Source organism: Artemia sp. Qi Xiang Cuo, chromosome 14, assembly GCF_049724085.1.
Source record: "Artemia sp. Qi Xiang Cuo chromosome 14, ASM4972408v1, whole genome shotgun sequence".
In the NCBI taxonomy this organism is placed as follows: Eukaryota; Metazoa; Arthropoda; class Branchiopoda; order Anostraca; family Artemiidae; genus Artemia; species Artemia sp. Qi Xiang Cuo.
The window spans coordinates 25,594,347-25,607,297 of NC_142807.1; the positions used below are offsets into that span (position 1 = coordinate 25,594,347).

At 37.1% G+C, this 12,951-nt stretch overlaps 1 protein-coding gene across 2 annotated transcripts in view; it reads left to right on the forward strand.

The window, feature by feature from the left end:
* LOC148944305 (phospholipid scramblase 3-like) overlaps positions 1-12,951 on the forward strand; it is a 105,082-nt gene that overhangs the window by 28,565 nt on the left and 63,566 nt on the right. For both annotated transcript variants that reach the window (XM_089099694.1, XM_089099693.1), the window contains exon 2: positions 12,185-12,493. In XM_089099694.1, coding sequence (XP_088955820.1) covers positions 12,199-12,493 — 295 coding nt within the window. In that variant the 5' untranslated portion in view covers positions 12,185-12,198. The remainder of the gene's footprint in view (positions 1-12,184; positions 12,494-12,951) is intronic.

Sequence of the window (12,951 nt, forward strand, 5' to 3'; positions counted from 1 at the left end):
GAATGTTACGACGTTAAAAAATGACTATCGTATTGACATTTTGATTGACAAATTCAGACGATTCGAACTGTACTTAGAAACTTGTATCCCAGGGGTAAGAAGCATGAAATTAGGTGATATAGAATTTGTTTACTCAGGCAGGAAGGATGGGGTACAGGGAGTAGGGCTCATGATGAATAAGGAAGCTGCTAAATCTTATCTAGGCTGGGAAGATATTCATAATAGAATAATAATTGCTCATTTTATGACTAAAAAGTTCAGGGTATCAGTTATAGTAGTATATGCCCCTGTAGAACCGACTGACAGAGAGACTAGTGACTCAGATGAACTTTACTTACAGTTACAGGAGCAATTATACAGGATCCCAGGCAGGGGCGTCCCTAGGGGGGGGCTGGCACCCCCCCCCCCCTTCCCCTATCTTTTTGGCATTCGGTAAAATTTTGGCCGAAAGCGAAAATTTCTGCAGAAATTTTGCAAAATCCGCCGAAATTTAGCAAAATTCTTGATTTCTGCAGAAAAATCGGCATAAATCAGGTAGATTCGGTAAAAATTTATGAAGATTGCCCCCCCCCCTTCAAGAAAATGAGCCTCAGAACGCCCCTGGTCCCAGGTAGAAATGTGATGTTTTTACAAGGAGATTTTAACGCCCAGGCCGGTAAAAATTGGGATATATGGTATCCTAGCCTAGATAAATTTGGTGTAGGAAAAGAAAACAGCAATGGATACAGATTTTTGCAATTCTGTAGGTAAAACAATCTAGTTATAACAAATACGGTGTTTGGTCATAAAATGGCTCATAAGTTAACATGGTATTCATGTGATGGTAAGACAGCAAACCTTATTGATTATGTTATACTAAACCAATGACTGGCAGGATCAATCCAAGATACTAGGACATACAGGATTGCTTTTATTGATGTTAAAAGTACATATCACTACATTGTAGTGTTTAGGTTTCATTCGAAGCTGAAATTTCAGAAGGTTAACTACCTCTGAGGACGTTATGATGTTGGTAGACTCCAGGATGATAATTTGAGAGAAACTTCCCAGGAACAGTTGAATACTAAACTTCAGTGTATAAAATTTGACAATGTGGAAGATGGTTGGAATAATTTTAGAAAAATAATTTGTGAAATTGCTAAAGGCGCCTTAGGGAAGAAAGTTAGGACTGCAGCTAAGAATATTAGTGAAAAATGTTAATTTTTAACAGAAGGAGAAGGGACTTGTACAAGAATTGTCAGAGCGATTGGTCATATGAAAACAAAAGGAAACTAAAGAAATCTGACAAAGCATTAAAATATGAACTAAGGAGGTGTGAAGTGGAGGCCATGGATAAAATTACCAAGGATCTGGAAGATGCAGCTATACAGCATAATAGTAAAATATTGTACTGGCATGTTAATAAATTGAGAGGGAGAAGTCAATCCAGACTTGTCCCAGTTAAAGATAGGAAAAGGGCCACAATTAGTGATAAGGAAAGAGTTAAAGAGAGATGGGCAAAATATTTTGAGGATTGTACTAAGCCGAGAGAGAGTTGCAGGAAAAGATATAGAGGAAAAGGAAAAAGTTTGTGATACTTTGGATGTGAAGGAAGATTTGTTTTGTGAGGAAGAATTAGCAACAGTACTAAAAGGATTAAAAAATAATAAGGTTCCAGGTGCTGCTAGTGTGGTAAATGAGTTTCTTAAATATGGTGGCCCTGAAGCTAGAAATAAGTTATTGAAGATTATGAATATAATTTTTGGAAAAACAGAAGTACCTAAATATCTTGGGAAAACCTTAACTAAGCCACTTTATAAGAAAGGTGATAAGAGTGAGTGTGGTAATTATTGATGCATTAGTCTGGTCTCTGTAGGTAGCAAATTACTTAGTAATACAACACTTTTTAGACTGAGAGATGCTGTAGACTAAGTTTTAAGAGAAGAACAGTGTGGTTTTAGAAAAGGTAGAGGATGTGTAAACCAAATTTTCACTCATAGGTTAATAATTGAGAATTGCCTTAGTTGTCCAACAACTTTAGTCCTCAGTTTTATAGATAATGAGCAAGCGTTCAATTCTGTTGATAGAAGAGCTTTAGCAAAGGTCTTGTCCTTATATGGTATACCAGAAAAATACTTTAAAGGGATAAGTGCTATCTAGAAGAAAAACACTGCTGTGGTTAAGGTAGGAAATGAGGTTAGCAGCTGGTTTTGTATTAAATCAGGAGTTAAGCAGGGTTGTGTTCTATCCCCCTTTACATGGATTGTTTTGATGGACTTTATCTTAAGGGAGTACAGGAAAGGCAATGGGAGACCACGGAATAAAATGGGGAGGAAAAATTCTCCTGGACTTAGAATATTTTGATGATGATTTTAACATCCTAGAGGAAAGTGTGAGCAAAATAAATGAACTTTTAGAGGTTTTACGAGTTCAGGGTGCTAGAATAGGTTTGAAAATTAATATTAAGAAGACGAAGTCACTAAGGCTAGGAATAAGTGAACGTGAAAAGATGAAGTTGGCTAACAAAAAGATTGATCAGGTGGGCAGCTTCACTTACCTTGGTAGTATTATTAGTAAAGATTGTGGTAGCAGTGAAGATGTTAAAAGTAGAATAGCCAAGGCTCAGGGTGTTTTTTCACAGTTAAAAAAAGTTTGGAAGAATAGGAAGATAAGTCTGCAAACCAAGATCAGAATATTAGAAGCTACAGTGATGACAGTGGCCAAATATGGTTCTGAAGCATGGGTGCTCCAAAAAGCAGATGAAGATTTGCTAAATGTTTTCCAGAGAAATTGCTTACAGATTATTCTGTGTACCTGGCTGACTGACTGTATTTCAAACAGTAGGCTGTACAAAAAATGTGGTTCAATACTGCTTTCTAGGACTATAATGAAAGAAGGTTGAGATGGCTAGGGCACATTGTGCAGATGAAGGATGACAGATTGCCAAAGATTGTCCTTTTCAGCCAACCATCTAGGGCTAAACAGAAAGCAGGTTGTCCCGTTTGGGGTGGGAAGATGTTATAAAGAAAGATGTAAAGGAAATGGGAACTTCCTAGGAGGGTGTAAAGAGGGAGGCTTTGAATAGATTGAGCTGGAGGAGGTGCATGCATAGCAGTGTTGGCCTCAGGCGGCTTGGTGCTGTGGTGAGTTGTAAGTAGTAGTAGTAGTAGTTGTCCCAAGTCTTGTACTAACAGGCTAGAAGATTCCCATGTTAAGATTTTGAGCCATGGTGTTGTATTTAACCTACAGTCCTTAAAATGCAGGCACGGTATATTAACATTATGTAAGACCTGTTATAGTATATGGTCATTATTTTTCCCCACTAACTTAAATATTTGTATGTGTATGGTTTGACGTCTGTGAGGGGGATAAACCAAGTGGAATATAGCAACAATGATGTATAAAGCAACAATGAATTACACAGGGAACCTACTTATAGCAGGTAATTGTAACTTCATAGGCATCACATGGATACAGGGATACCATTATTTTTCTGTACTTAAAAATAGAAGTAGAGGCACAAATCTATTTACAGGTCTTCACAATCTTTTAAATTTTTAAATTTTTCACAATCCAATCAAAATTTTTAGATAGTCATTTTGTTAAGTGTTGTGGATTTCCAGATAGAAATTATGCTTCTGTGGAGGACACTCCCCCACAGCCCTCAGGGCAAGGGTTGTAAGTTATGCCCTGGGGGCATATAAGGTTTTTACTGAACGCGTCGTCGTAAAAACTTCAAAAAGGGCTCATTCGATTGGAAATTGAAATCGCTAGTGCTTTTTTTAATAGCCTAAAGTGATTGGACGGTAACTAACGCCCCTTCTTCGCCCACCATTTCCCCAAACATATCCAATCAAAATTTTTAGATAGACATTTTGTTCCACGCAGTTTAAAGTTCAGGAAATTATACCTTTGAGCAGGACACTCCCCCCACAGTCTTCAGGGCAAGGGTCTTCAGGCCAGAACATAATTTGCTCTTTACTGAAAAAAATACAAATGAATGTGCATTGTCAGTTTAATATACACATATTGATGTTTAGTAATCAAAATCTTAATATTATTTTATTTATTAAATTTATAAAAGTAAAAGCATTTATATTTTTTTCAGTAAAGTGCAAATTTTGTTCTGGCCTTGGGAAGGCATAGGGGTTTTGAGCCCAACTTATGTTAATTTCTGCTCATTTTGAGTTTGACTCGTTTATTTATTGTAATTTCTGTTCGTTTTGGGTTTCATTTACTTCTCGATGTTGATATGTGGTAGTTTCACGCTTGGTAGATTATTTGATTTTATTTTTGCTCATTTTTGTTTAATGGAGTTCTTTAGATTTCTTTGAAAAACTTATTTTGTGGAAAAAGTTTTTTTAATTAATTCTTTAAAAAACTTACGTTTCCCATGAACAAACACTATGTGTACGTAATTAAATAAAAAAAACAAGTTTTTTAACTGAAAGTGAGGATCAACATCAAACCTTAAAACGAAGTGAAAGTATTACATATATGAAAGGGGTTGCCTCCTCCTCAAGACCTCGTTCTTTACGTTAAAGTCCTCTCTCCATGAAAAACTCTGATACTTGTGTGTTATACGCCACTGACTCAAGATTACGATGTGTAAAACTCGAGAACAAACTGGTTTCTTCGTTACATTAGAAAAAAAATGGGCTATATATTTGCATTTGGGGGGGGGGGAGGGGGGGGTAAAGTAGTTACAATTATTCTGCATATTATGAAGTAAGAATTGTTTTCTGACTTCAAACTTTCCAAATATATTACCCCCTCCCCCTTATATATAAATATATAGGCCAAATTATATATTTCCCATATGTGTTGTCACTTTTTTTGTCTTGTCTCGGGCTAAGCTGAAAAAAAACTAACGAAGAAACCGGTTTTGTTCTTGAGTTTTACACAGCGTAAACTTGAGTGAGTTGCCCATAACACACAAGTACCAAACTCTTTCCCCCTACGGAAATTAAAAATCTAAAACTCAAATAAAATTCTCAAATTTGGAAAGCCTTATTTTCTACGGGGGTATTTTCCGGGGGTGTAATTGCCGGGGGGGGGGGGTAAACACCGGCCACCGTGCTGATTACAGGCATTGGTCTGTGGAAAGCTAGACTGGTATTGTGGGCAACTTGCTGTGGGCAGCTTAATTCATGAGTTTTGGGTGGAAATATGGCAGTTATGTATGGATTTTTGGAGGGAACTGCAACAGCAACGCGTTTGATGATGATGCAAGATTTTCAAAAAGTGTGCTGACAGGGGTTTCAATTTGCAGTGTTCTTGTAGGTTGACCTGCAGAAAGTGGTTTGTTTAACTGGTGAAGAACTTTTATGTGCAACCTATTCCGGCAATATGTCCCCCCATCGTTTGTCTCAATTATGTATGATTAGTGTCTGCTTTCCTAATTACACCAGATTCCTAAGTTTTCCCACGGATTTGGCCTTGAACTGCTTGTCCAAATTTTAGAGGATTTAGGTTCTTTGAGATTCAATCATGCTATTTCTTTTGGTTTGTTTTTTGCTTCTTTCTATGTTGTCTGAATTTACCAGGATGAAGTGTATGTGAGGAGAGAAGTTTCCCAGTGCATGGAACAATCGATCTCAGGTTTCTGCTCATTAGTAGCTTTGCTGGCGATGTATATCCATTGATAGTGGTGTTTCTGCATTCAATTAAGGCCAAATCATAATCCCCTCCTGCTAGCTCAGTTTTGGCAAAGATATCGTTTGACTGCCTGTACTGATCTTTCTTCCAAACCATTTGATTGAGGAAATTTTGGTGATGATGTCTTGTGTGCTATTTCCCATTCCTTTACGAATTTCTGAAATAGTTCTGATGTGATTTTCAGGCTATTGTCAAATACATATATGCATGGGATTTTATGTCTTGCAAAATGCCTCTTCAGACATGCTATGATATGGTAGGCGTATGCATGGCACCCAACTCACTGAACCTCAATAAAACAGCTGTAATAGTTGACTGCTATAAGATACTGTTCTCCATTCTTATAGAACAAATCACTGCCTATCTTTTCCCAGGGTAAGTGGGGAACGTCATGGGGTAACAAGGCCTCCTTTTATTTGAATTTCGGTATTTGGTACAAGTATAGCAATGTCTAATATAGTGTTCAATATCCTTCGTTCCACCTGGCCAGAAAATGATGGAGCAAGCTTGCTGCTTTGTCTTTTCTATTCCTAGATGTGATGCATGGATGCATTTAAGAATATCTTTATGAGATTTCAGAGGAATGATCAAATAATTGGCTTTCAGTATGATCTGATCAATGACTGTCAATTCAGACCAGACATTCCAAAATAGGAGTATATTTAAAGGTAGACTTATTTTAGCTTTAGGCCATCCCCTCTGGATGATTTGGGTGAGCTGGATTAATTGAGGGTCACTTTCTGTCCCTTTTTTCAATTTGTTTAGTGTATCTGTGCTTACTGGAAGAAACGCCATTACAGAGTGTACATATGACTCTTATGTCTATTTGTGTCTCTTTGTCCTATTTTTGAAGGTAGGACCAGGACAATGCGTCAGCGATGGGAATGTTTTTGCCAGGACGAAATACCACTGTGAAATCATATGGTTGAATTTTTAGTAGCATCTGCTGAAGCCTTGGTGATGATTTTTAAATCAGGCGGTTCAGGACGACTTGCAGAGGTTTATGATTGGACACAACTGTGAATAAATGCCATACAAATATTGATGATAGTGCATGCAAACAAAGAGAATGGCATACAGATCCTTTTCTATTTGGGAATAGTTTTGTCCTGTCCTGTTAAGCAATTGGGAAGCAAATGACGCATTCCTTTTATTCTGAAGAATGGTGGCTCCAGGCCCAAACTTTACCGGATCGACCTGGAGCTCGATGTTTCCTGACGCAGGATCAAAGAATGCAAGTGAATTGCAAGTCGATTCCTTGATGCGGATGAACACTGATTCATACTGGGTTTCCTACTGGAACTCCCGTTGGTTTGCCAGTCCATGAAGTGGTTGGTTTAGCAACAAAAATTTTGATACATATTTTGCTTGGTAGTTCATCATTCCCAAAAGGGTTTGTAGTTTGTCATTATTAGATTGGGCACGCATTTTTTTAGTGTTTGAACCTTTCGTGGATCTGAATGGATGCCATGTTTTGATTTTATGTGTCCAAACCATTTGAGCACACATTTTTGCAGGTTGAACGTGACATGCTTCTAGCAGGCTCATATTAGTGCACCGTGAACGTTATCATCCTGTTCTTCTTCTTTCTGACTGGAAATGATGATGTCATCCACTATGATGTCATCCACGCTGGAATTCGCCCTGCGCGGAGATCAATCCAAAGGGCATTCGTTTAAATTTGTATCGGCCATGTGTTGTGTTGAACGTTGTTAGCTGGGATGACTCATTGTCACGCTGAAGGGACCAATATCCATGGCGGGCGTCAAGTTTCGTGAAATTTTGTCACAGGGGGGTTTCAAAACTGTCTCGTCGAATGTAGGCATTGGGTGATGGGGGTGTTTGATGGTCATGTTCAAATTGCGGGGTTAATGCAATTTTGGAGACTTTTATTTGGCTACTCAACTACGACTACAGCATTGACCCAGTCCGTGGGGTGGGAGACTCTCTAGGACCCCAAGATTCTCCATTCAATCAAGTTCCTACTTAAAGCTGTCTTGAAGGGATATTGGGATTCGTCTAGCTGGCATAGCTTTTAGTTCAGCTCCTTCTCTTAACGTGTTGTGGCACTTTCCTTTAAGGGGACTGATACCTTAGAAAAGATTACTAAATTTTTCTTGAAAGCGAGCAGACTCATGTGACTTTGAGTTTTCAAGTGATTGGACTAGTTTCACCAAGTTCAGTTTCCTGCTGGTGCTGAACCCAAGGATTGGTATTGGGGCATCCTTATATAATAAGCACAAGTAAGCACAAGTAAGGTTACACATTCCAAGTGTTGGAATCTTGTGACCACCGAAGCTGGTAAGGATCTGTAGTGTCTTAAATATAATGGATTTTGGCTTAAGGGTGTTGGAAGTTCCTTTCTGGTTCGACAGCTCGGATCATCAGACAGTTATTGATAATGCAAGGGCTTTAGATGCCAGAGATTTTGTTTGTCGTATGGTAGCTAGTTTTTCGTCTGGCCGTGAACAATGTGTAGTCTTTCCTAACGGGGATTCATTAGGTTTTTCCTCGATTTCCTGTGGAGCACCTCAAGGGACTAGATTAGGTCCTTTAGCATTTTTAATTTTTTTTAATAATGTTTTACCAAGTTTTGGCAACTCATTTAAATTTGCGGATTATTTGACATTACTTAACCTTTGTCAAACCTCTAATACTTCAGACGTTTCACTTGACTCACTCATTAACAATTTAAAGAATGATCTTAACAATGTTAAACTCAAGTTAACCCAAAATCTGGTATTTTTGTGAATTTCTATCAAACACTGTCCATTAAAAGGATTTTATCCCTATTTGAACTTTTATTTATCGTAATGGAAAGGCAGTGTGGTCTCCGAAATTATCTCCTTTTTAAAAAATATACCCCATAACAATAATTACCTTTGCATACCAAATTTAAATACGGTTAAACTGCTTGGTGTTCAGTTGGACAATGACCTTAAATGGAGGTTCCACACTTACCACTTATCTAAATCTGGTAGTTTTCTCCTTAAATCTGTCTCCCTTCTCAAACGGTTCTCTATGTCAATCCAGAACCTTAAAATAATTTATTGTTCTTATATAAGACCCTATTTTGAATATGCTTGCCTTGTCTGGCCTCCTGGGTTGACCAAAGACCAATGTTCTAAAATTGAAAGTATCAAACAGTTCGTTGTAACGAACTGTAAGTAAGGATCGACCCTGCTCAATAGTAACTGAAACTCTAAAAAACGAAATTTTGATATCAATAGATACATCAAAAGAATCAGATTTTTATTCTAATTTCAAATATATAAGTTTCATCAAATTTAATCTTACCTATCAAAAGTTAGGCGCCTGAGAAAATTTGGCAGATTTTCGGAAAAAAGGGGAAAGACCCCCTAAAAGTTATAGAACCTTAATGAAAACCGCACCATCATATTCAGCCTATCAGAGAACCTTACTGTAGAGGTTTCAAGCTCCTATCTACAAAAATGTGGAATCTTCCATTTTTTGCCAGAAGATCACGGATGCGTGTTTATTTGTTGTTTTTTGTTTGTTTTTGTTTTTTTGTTTGTTTTTTTTCTTTTTCCCAGGGATGATCGTATCGACCCAGTGGACCTAGAATATCGTGGGAGGGCTCATTGGAACGGAAATTAAAAGTTCTAGTGCCCTTTTTAAGTGACCAAAAAATGGAGGGCAACTAGGCCCCCTCCCACGCTCATTTTTTTCCCAAATTCATCTGATCAAAATTTTGAGATTGCTATTTTGTTCAGCATGGTCGAAAATATTATAACTATGTCTTTTAGGATGACTTAATCCCTCGAAGCCCCCAGAAGGAGGGCTGAAAGTTATGAACTTAACCCAATGTTTAACATATAGTATTGGTTATTGGGACCCGGGTCAATGGTAACTGAAACTCTAGAAAACGGTATTTTGATACAAATAGATACATCAAAAGAATCGGATTTTAATGCTGATTTCAAATATAGAAGTTTCATCAAGTTTGATCCTACTTATCAAAAGCTACGCGCCTGAGAAAATTTGGCTGATTTTCGAAAAAGGGGGAAAGACCTCCTAAAAGCAATAGAACCTGAAGGAAAATCATACCATCATAATCAGCGTATCAGAGAACCATACTGTAACGGTTTCAAGGTCGTATCTACAAAAATGTTGAATTTTCCATTTTTTGCCAGAACAAAGATCACGGATGCGTGTTTTTTTGTTTTTTTTTCCAGGGGTGATTGTTTCAACCCAGTGGTCCTAGAATATCTTGGAAGGGCTCATTGGAACGGAAACTAAAAGTTCTAGTGCCCTTTTAAAGTGACCAAAAAATGGAGGGCAACTCGGCCCCCTCCCACGCTCATTGTTTTCCCAAAGTCACCTGATCAAAATTTTTAGATAGCCATTTTGTTCAGCATGTTCGAAAATATTATGACTATGTCTTTTAGGATGACTTAATCCCCCGAAGTTACCGGGAGGAGGGCTGAAAGTTATGAACTTTACCCAATGTTAACATATAGTATTCGTTATTGGGAAGTATACAGTACAACCGTTTTCAGGGGAGATTTTTCCTGGTAGTGGGGGGGGGGTCGGGCAGGGCCGTACGCAAGGGGGGGCCTCCAGGCCTGGGCCCCCCAAAATCGCACGATTTTTTTCATTTTCCCATAATTTTCTGATTTTTCTCACAGAATAATGGGTTTGGAGGATTTGCCCCCCCCCCCCCCGAAACAAATTGGCCCCCCCAGAAACAAATTCCTGCGTACGTGCCTGGGGTCAGGGGTTATGTAGGAGGATATTTCCGTGAAGGAAGTTTCCAGGGGAGAAGGGACATTGTTATGAAGGGGACGCTTGACATCCCAGCATTATTTAAAAAAGATCAGAAATTAAATATAAAAAACAAGTTTTTCAACTGCAACAGCAGCAACATCAAAACTTTAAACGAACAGAAAATATTACATATATGATTGGGTTCACCCCCTAGTCAATACCTCACTATTTAAGTCAAAGATTTTTTAGTACTTTCATAATAGCTATTTATTCTAACTAATGACCTTTGTGATGAAGAGGTCATTTTTAAAGAATGGGAACAAAATTTGAACTTTAGCGTAAAGAGCAAGGCATTGACTAGGGGGTGAACCCCCTAATATACGTATTAAAAATATATGAATATAGAAGTTCGTTACGTAAGTTAATTCGTAAGTTATGTATATTTATTACTAATAAAAACGTTCGTAAAATAAATTAAACAAGTTTCGAGAAAGCCATTTAACCAAATAAAATTAAATTAATATTAAAATTTTTTTTTAATTATTCATGTAAGGTGAACCAAGATAAAAATCTTAATTTAGACAAAAATGTTTATAAATTAAACAAAAAAAAAAAACTTTTATAAAAGATATTAAGGAACAATGTTTAAACTTAAAACAAACAGAAATTATTACTTCAATGAAAGAGGCTGCCTCGTCCTCAACACCTCTCTCTTTACGCTAAAGTTTGACTTTCCCACAACTCTATTTTTTCAAACAATAGAAAACTTTAGCGTAAAGAGCGAGGTCTTGAGGAGGGGACAGCCCCTTTCATATACGGGATAAGATCAAAACCTGCATTTATTCAAAAACGTTCAAAAATTAAATAAAAAAACCAGTTTTTTTTAAATGAAAGTAAATAGCGACATTAAAGCTTAAAACAAACAGAAATTATTCTATATATGAAAGGGGCTGTCTCGTCCTCAACGTCATGCTCTTTACGCCAAAGTTTGACTTTTTAACAACTCTATTTTTTTAAACAATAAAAAACTTTAGCGCAAAGACTGAAGCGTTGTGGATGGGATAGCCCTTTTCGTATACGGACCCCTTTCTGTTTGTTTTAAGTTTTAATGTCGCTCCTTACTTTCAGTTAAAAAAATTTTTTTTTTTTGTTTAATTCAAAAAAAGAGCAATAACGATTATACTGGGGACGTCCTATACTACATACGATGAAAGTTTGGCTAGACTAGAATTTACTACATTGGAATCACGACGTCAAATCCTTACCATGAACTTTGGTCACAAGTGCCTTAGTTCTGACTATCGTCGACGTTTTCTCCCCCCCCTCTTTAAAGAAAATCCCCCTATCCTTCCTAATACAAGACTCAATGCTCGTAGAGCTCCAAATACCCAGCTTGACTTTTGTCCCTAAATGTTGACCATGAGGTACAACAACTCTTTTGTCCCCTTTTTTGTTTCCCATTTTAAAATTGATTTAACTTTTTGTTTTATGTTTATCCCCTAACATCTGTTTTTAACTCTTTAATTGTTCTGATGTGATTATGCTAGCTTTTGTGCTATTTCAGCCAATAAATCATATTCTATACTCTATAAGTCAGTAAAATTAACTACCAAGAATATTCGATCAGAACTTTGGCTACGGTATATAAATGATTCTTCCTCAGGAGTGTCCTTAGAAGAGCAATGTAAAGGCACATCAGTATTTGTGTTTGTTTGCTATTAGGGTGAATATTCAGAGTTAAGCTTTACTTATTGGATTGGTTACTTGTCATGATTTATTTAATAATTAAAATTTGTATACCTGCTGTATTACATTTTAGTGTCAGCGGCCAAAATGGAGTTGAATAAAAGTTTTCCGCCGCCCTATCAAGAAAACCAAAGCTATAACTACCAACAGATGGGTTTCATCTCTCAAAATGGATTACCCAATCCGCAAATTACAATTGGCTACCAGCCAATGCCTATGCCACATCCTTATATGGCAACGACTTATACCCCAACAGTGTATTCAGGCAGTGCAGCTGATCCTTCTGTAGGTCCTATTGCTTATGCTCCTACATATGCAGCACCACCTAATGGATATTATCCGCCTGTTCAGCCAGTTATGAATCAACCAATGCATAACCCAGGTAAATATGTCTATTCAAGTACATTAGTATATTTTCTTTTAGTTTTTTTTTATGACTGAAAAAAATGACGTTCATTAACAAGATTGTGACCGTTGTGAGTTCTGGTATGATATTACTGAAATTTTGCAGTGCATCCAAATATGCTAAATGTCATACAGTTTTTATTATGTATAATTATTATAATGGTCAAGGGTCTACAGAAGGTGATTGTGCGTTTTTTAGAAATCTTTAGACTAGGCTAGAAAACCAGCTATTGATACAAGTGCTTTAACCAGTTTATTTTCGATAGAAATATTTGATGAACGATATTATTTTAGGTTAAAATAGCAGTTAAGTACATTTTAATTTGGTTTCAGGAGTTTGTCAACTATCGACTGCTAGTAAAAAGATTGAAGGGATTCTCATTTTCCAAATGCACTGCAAACTTATCTATTATGTGGTAATTTAATGGGTGGATT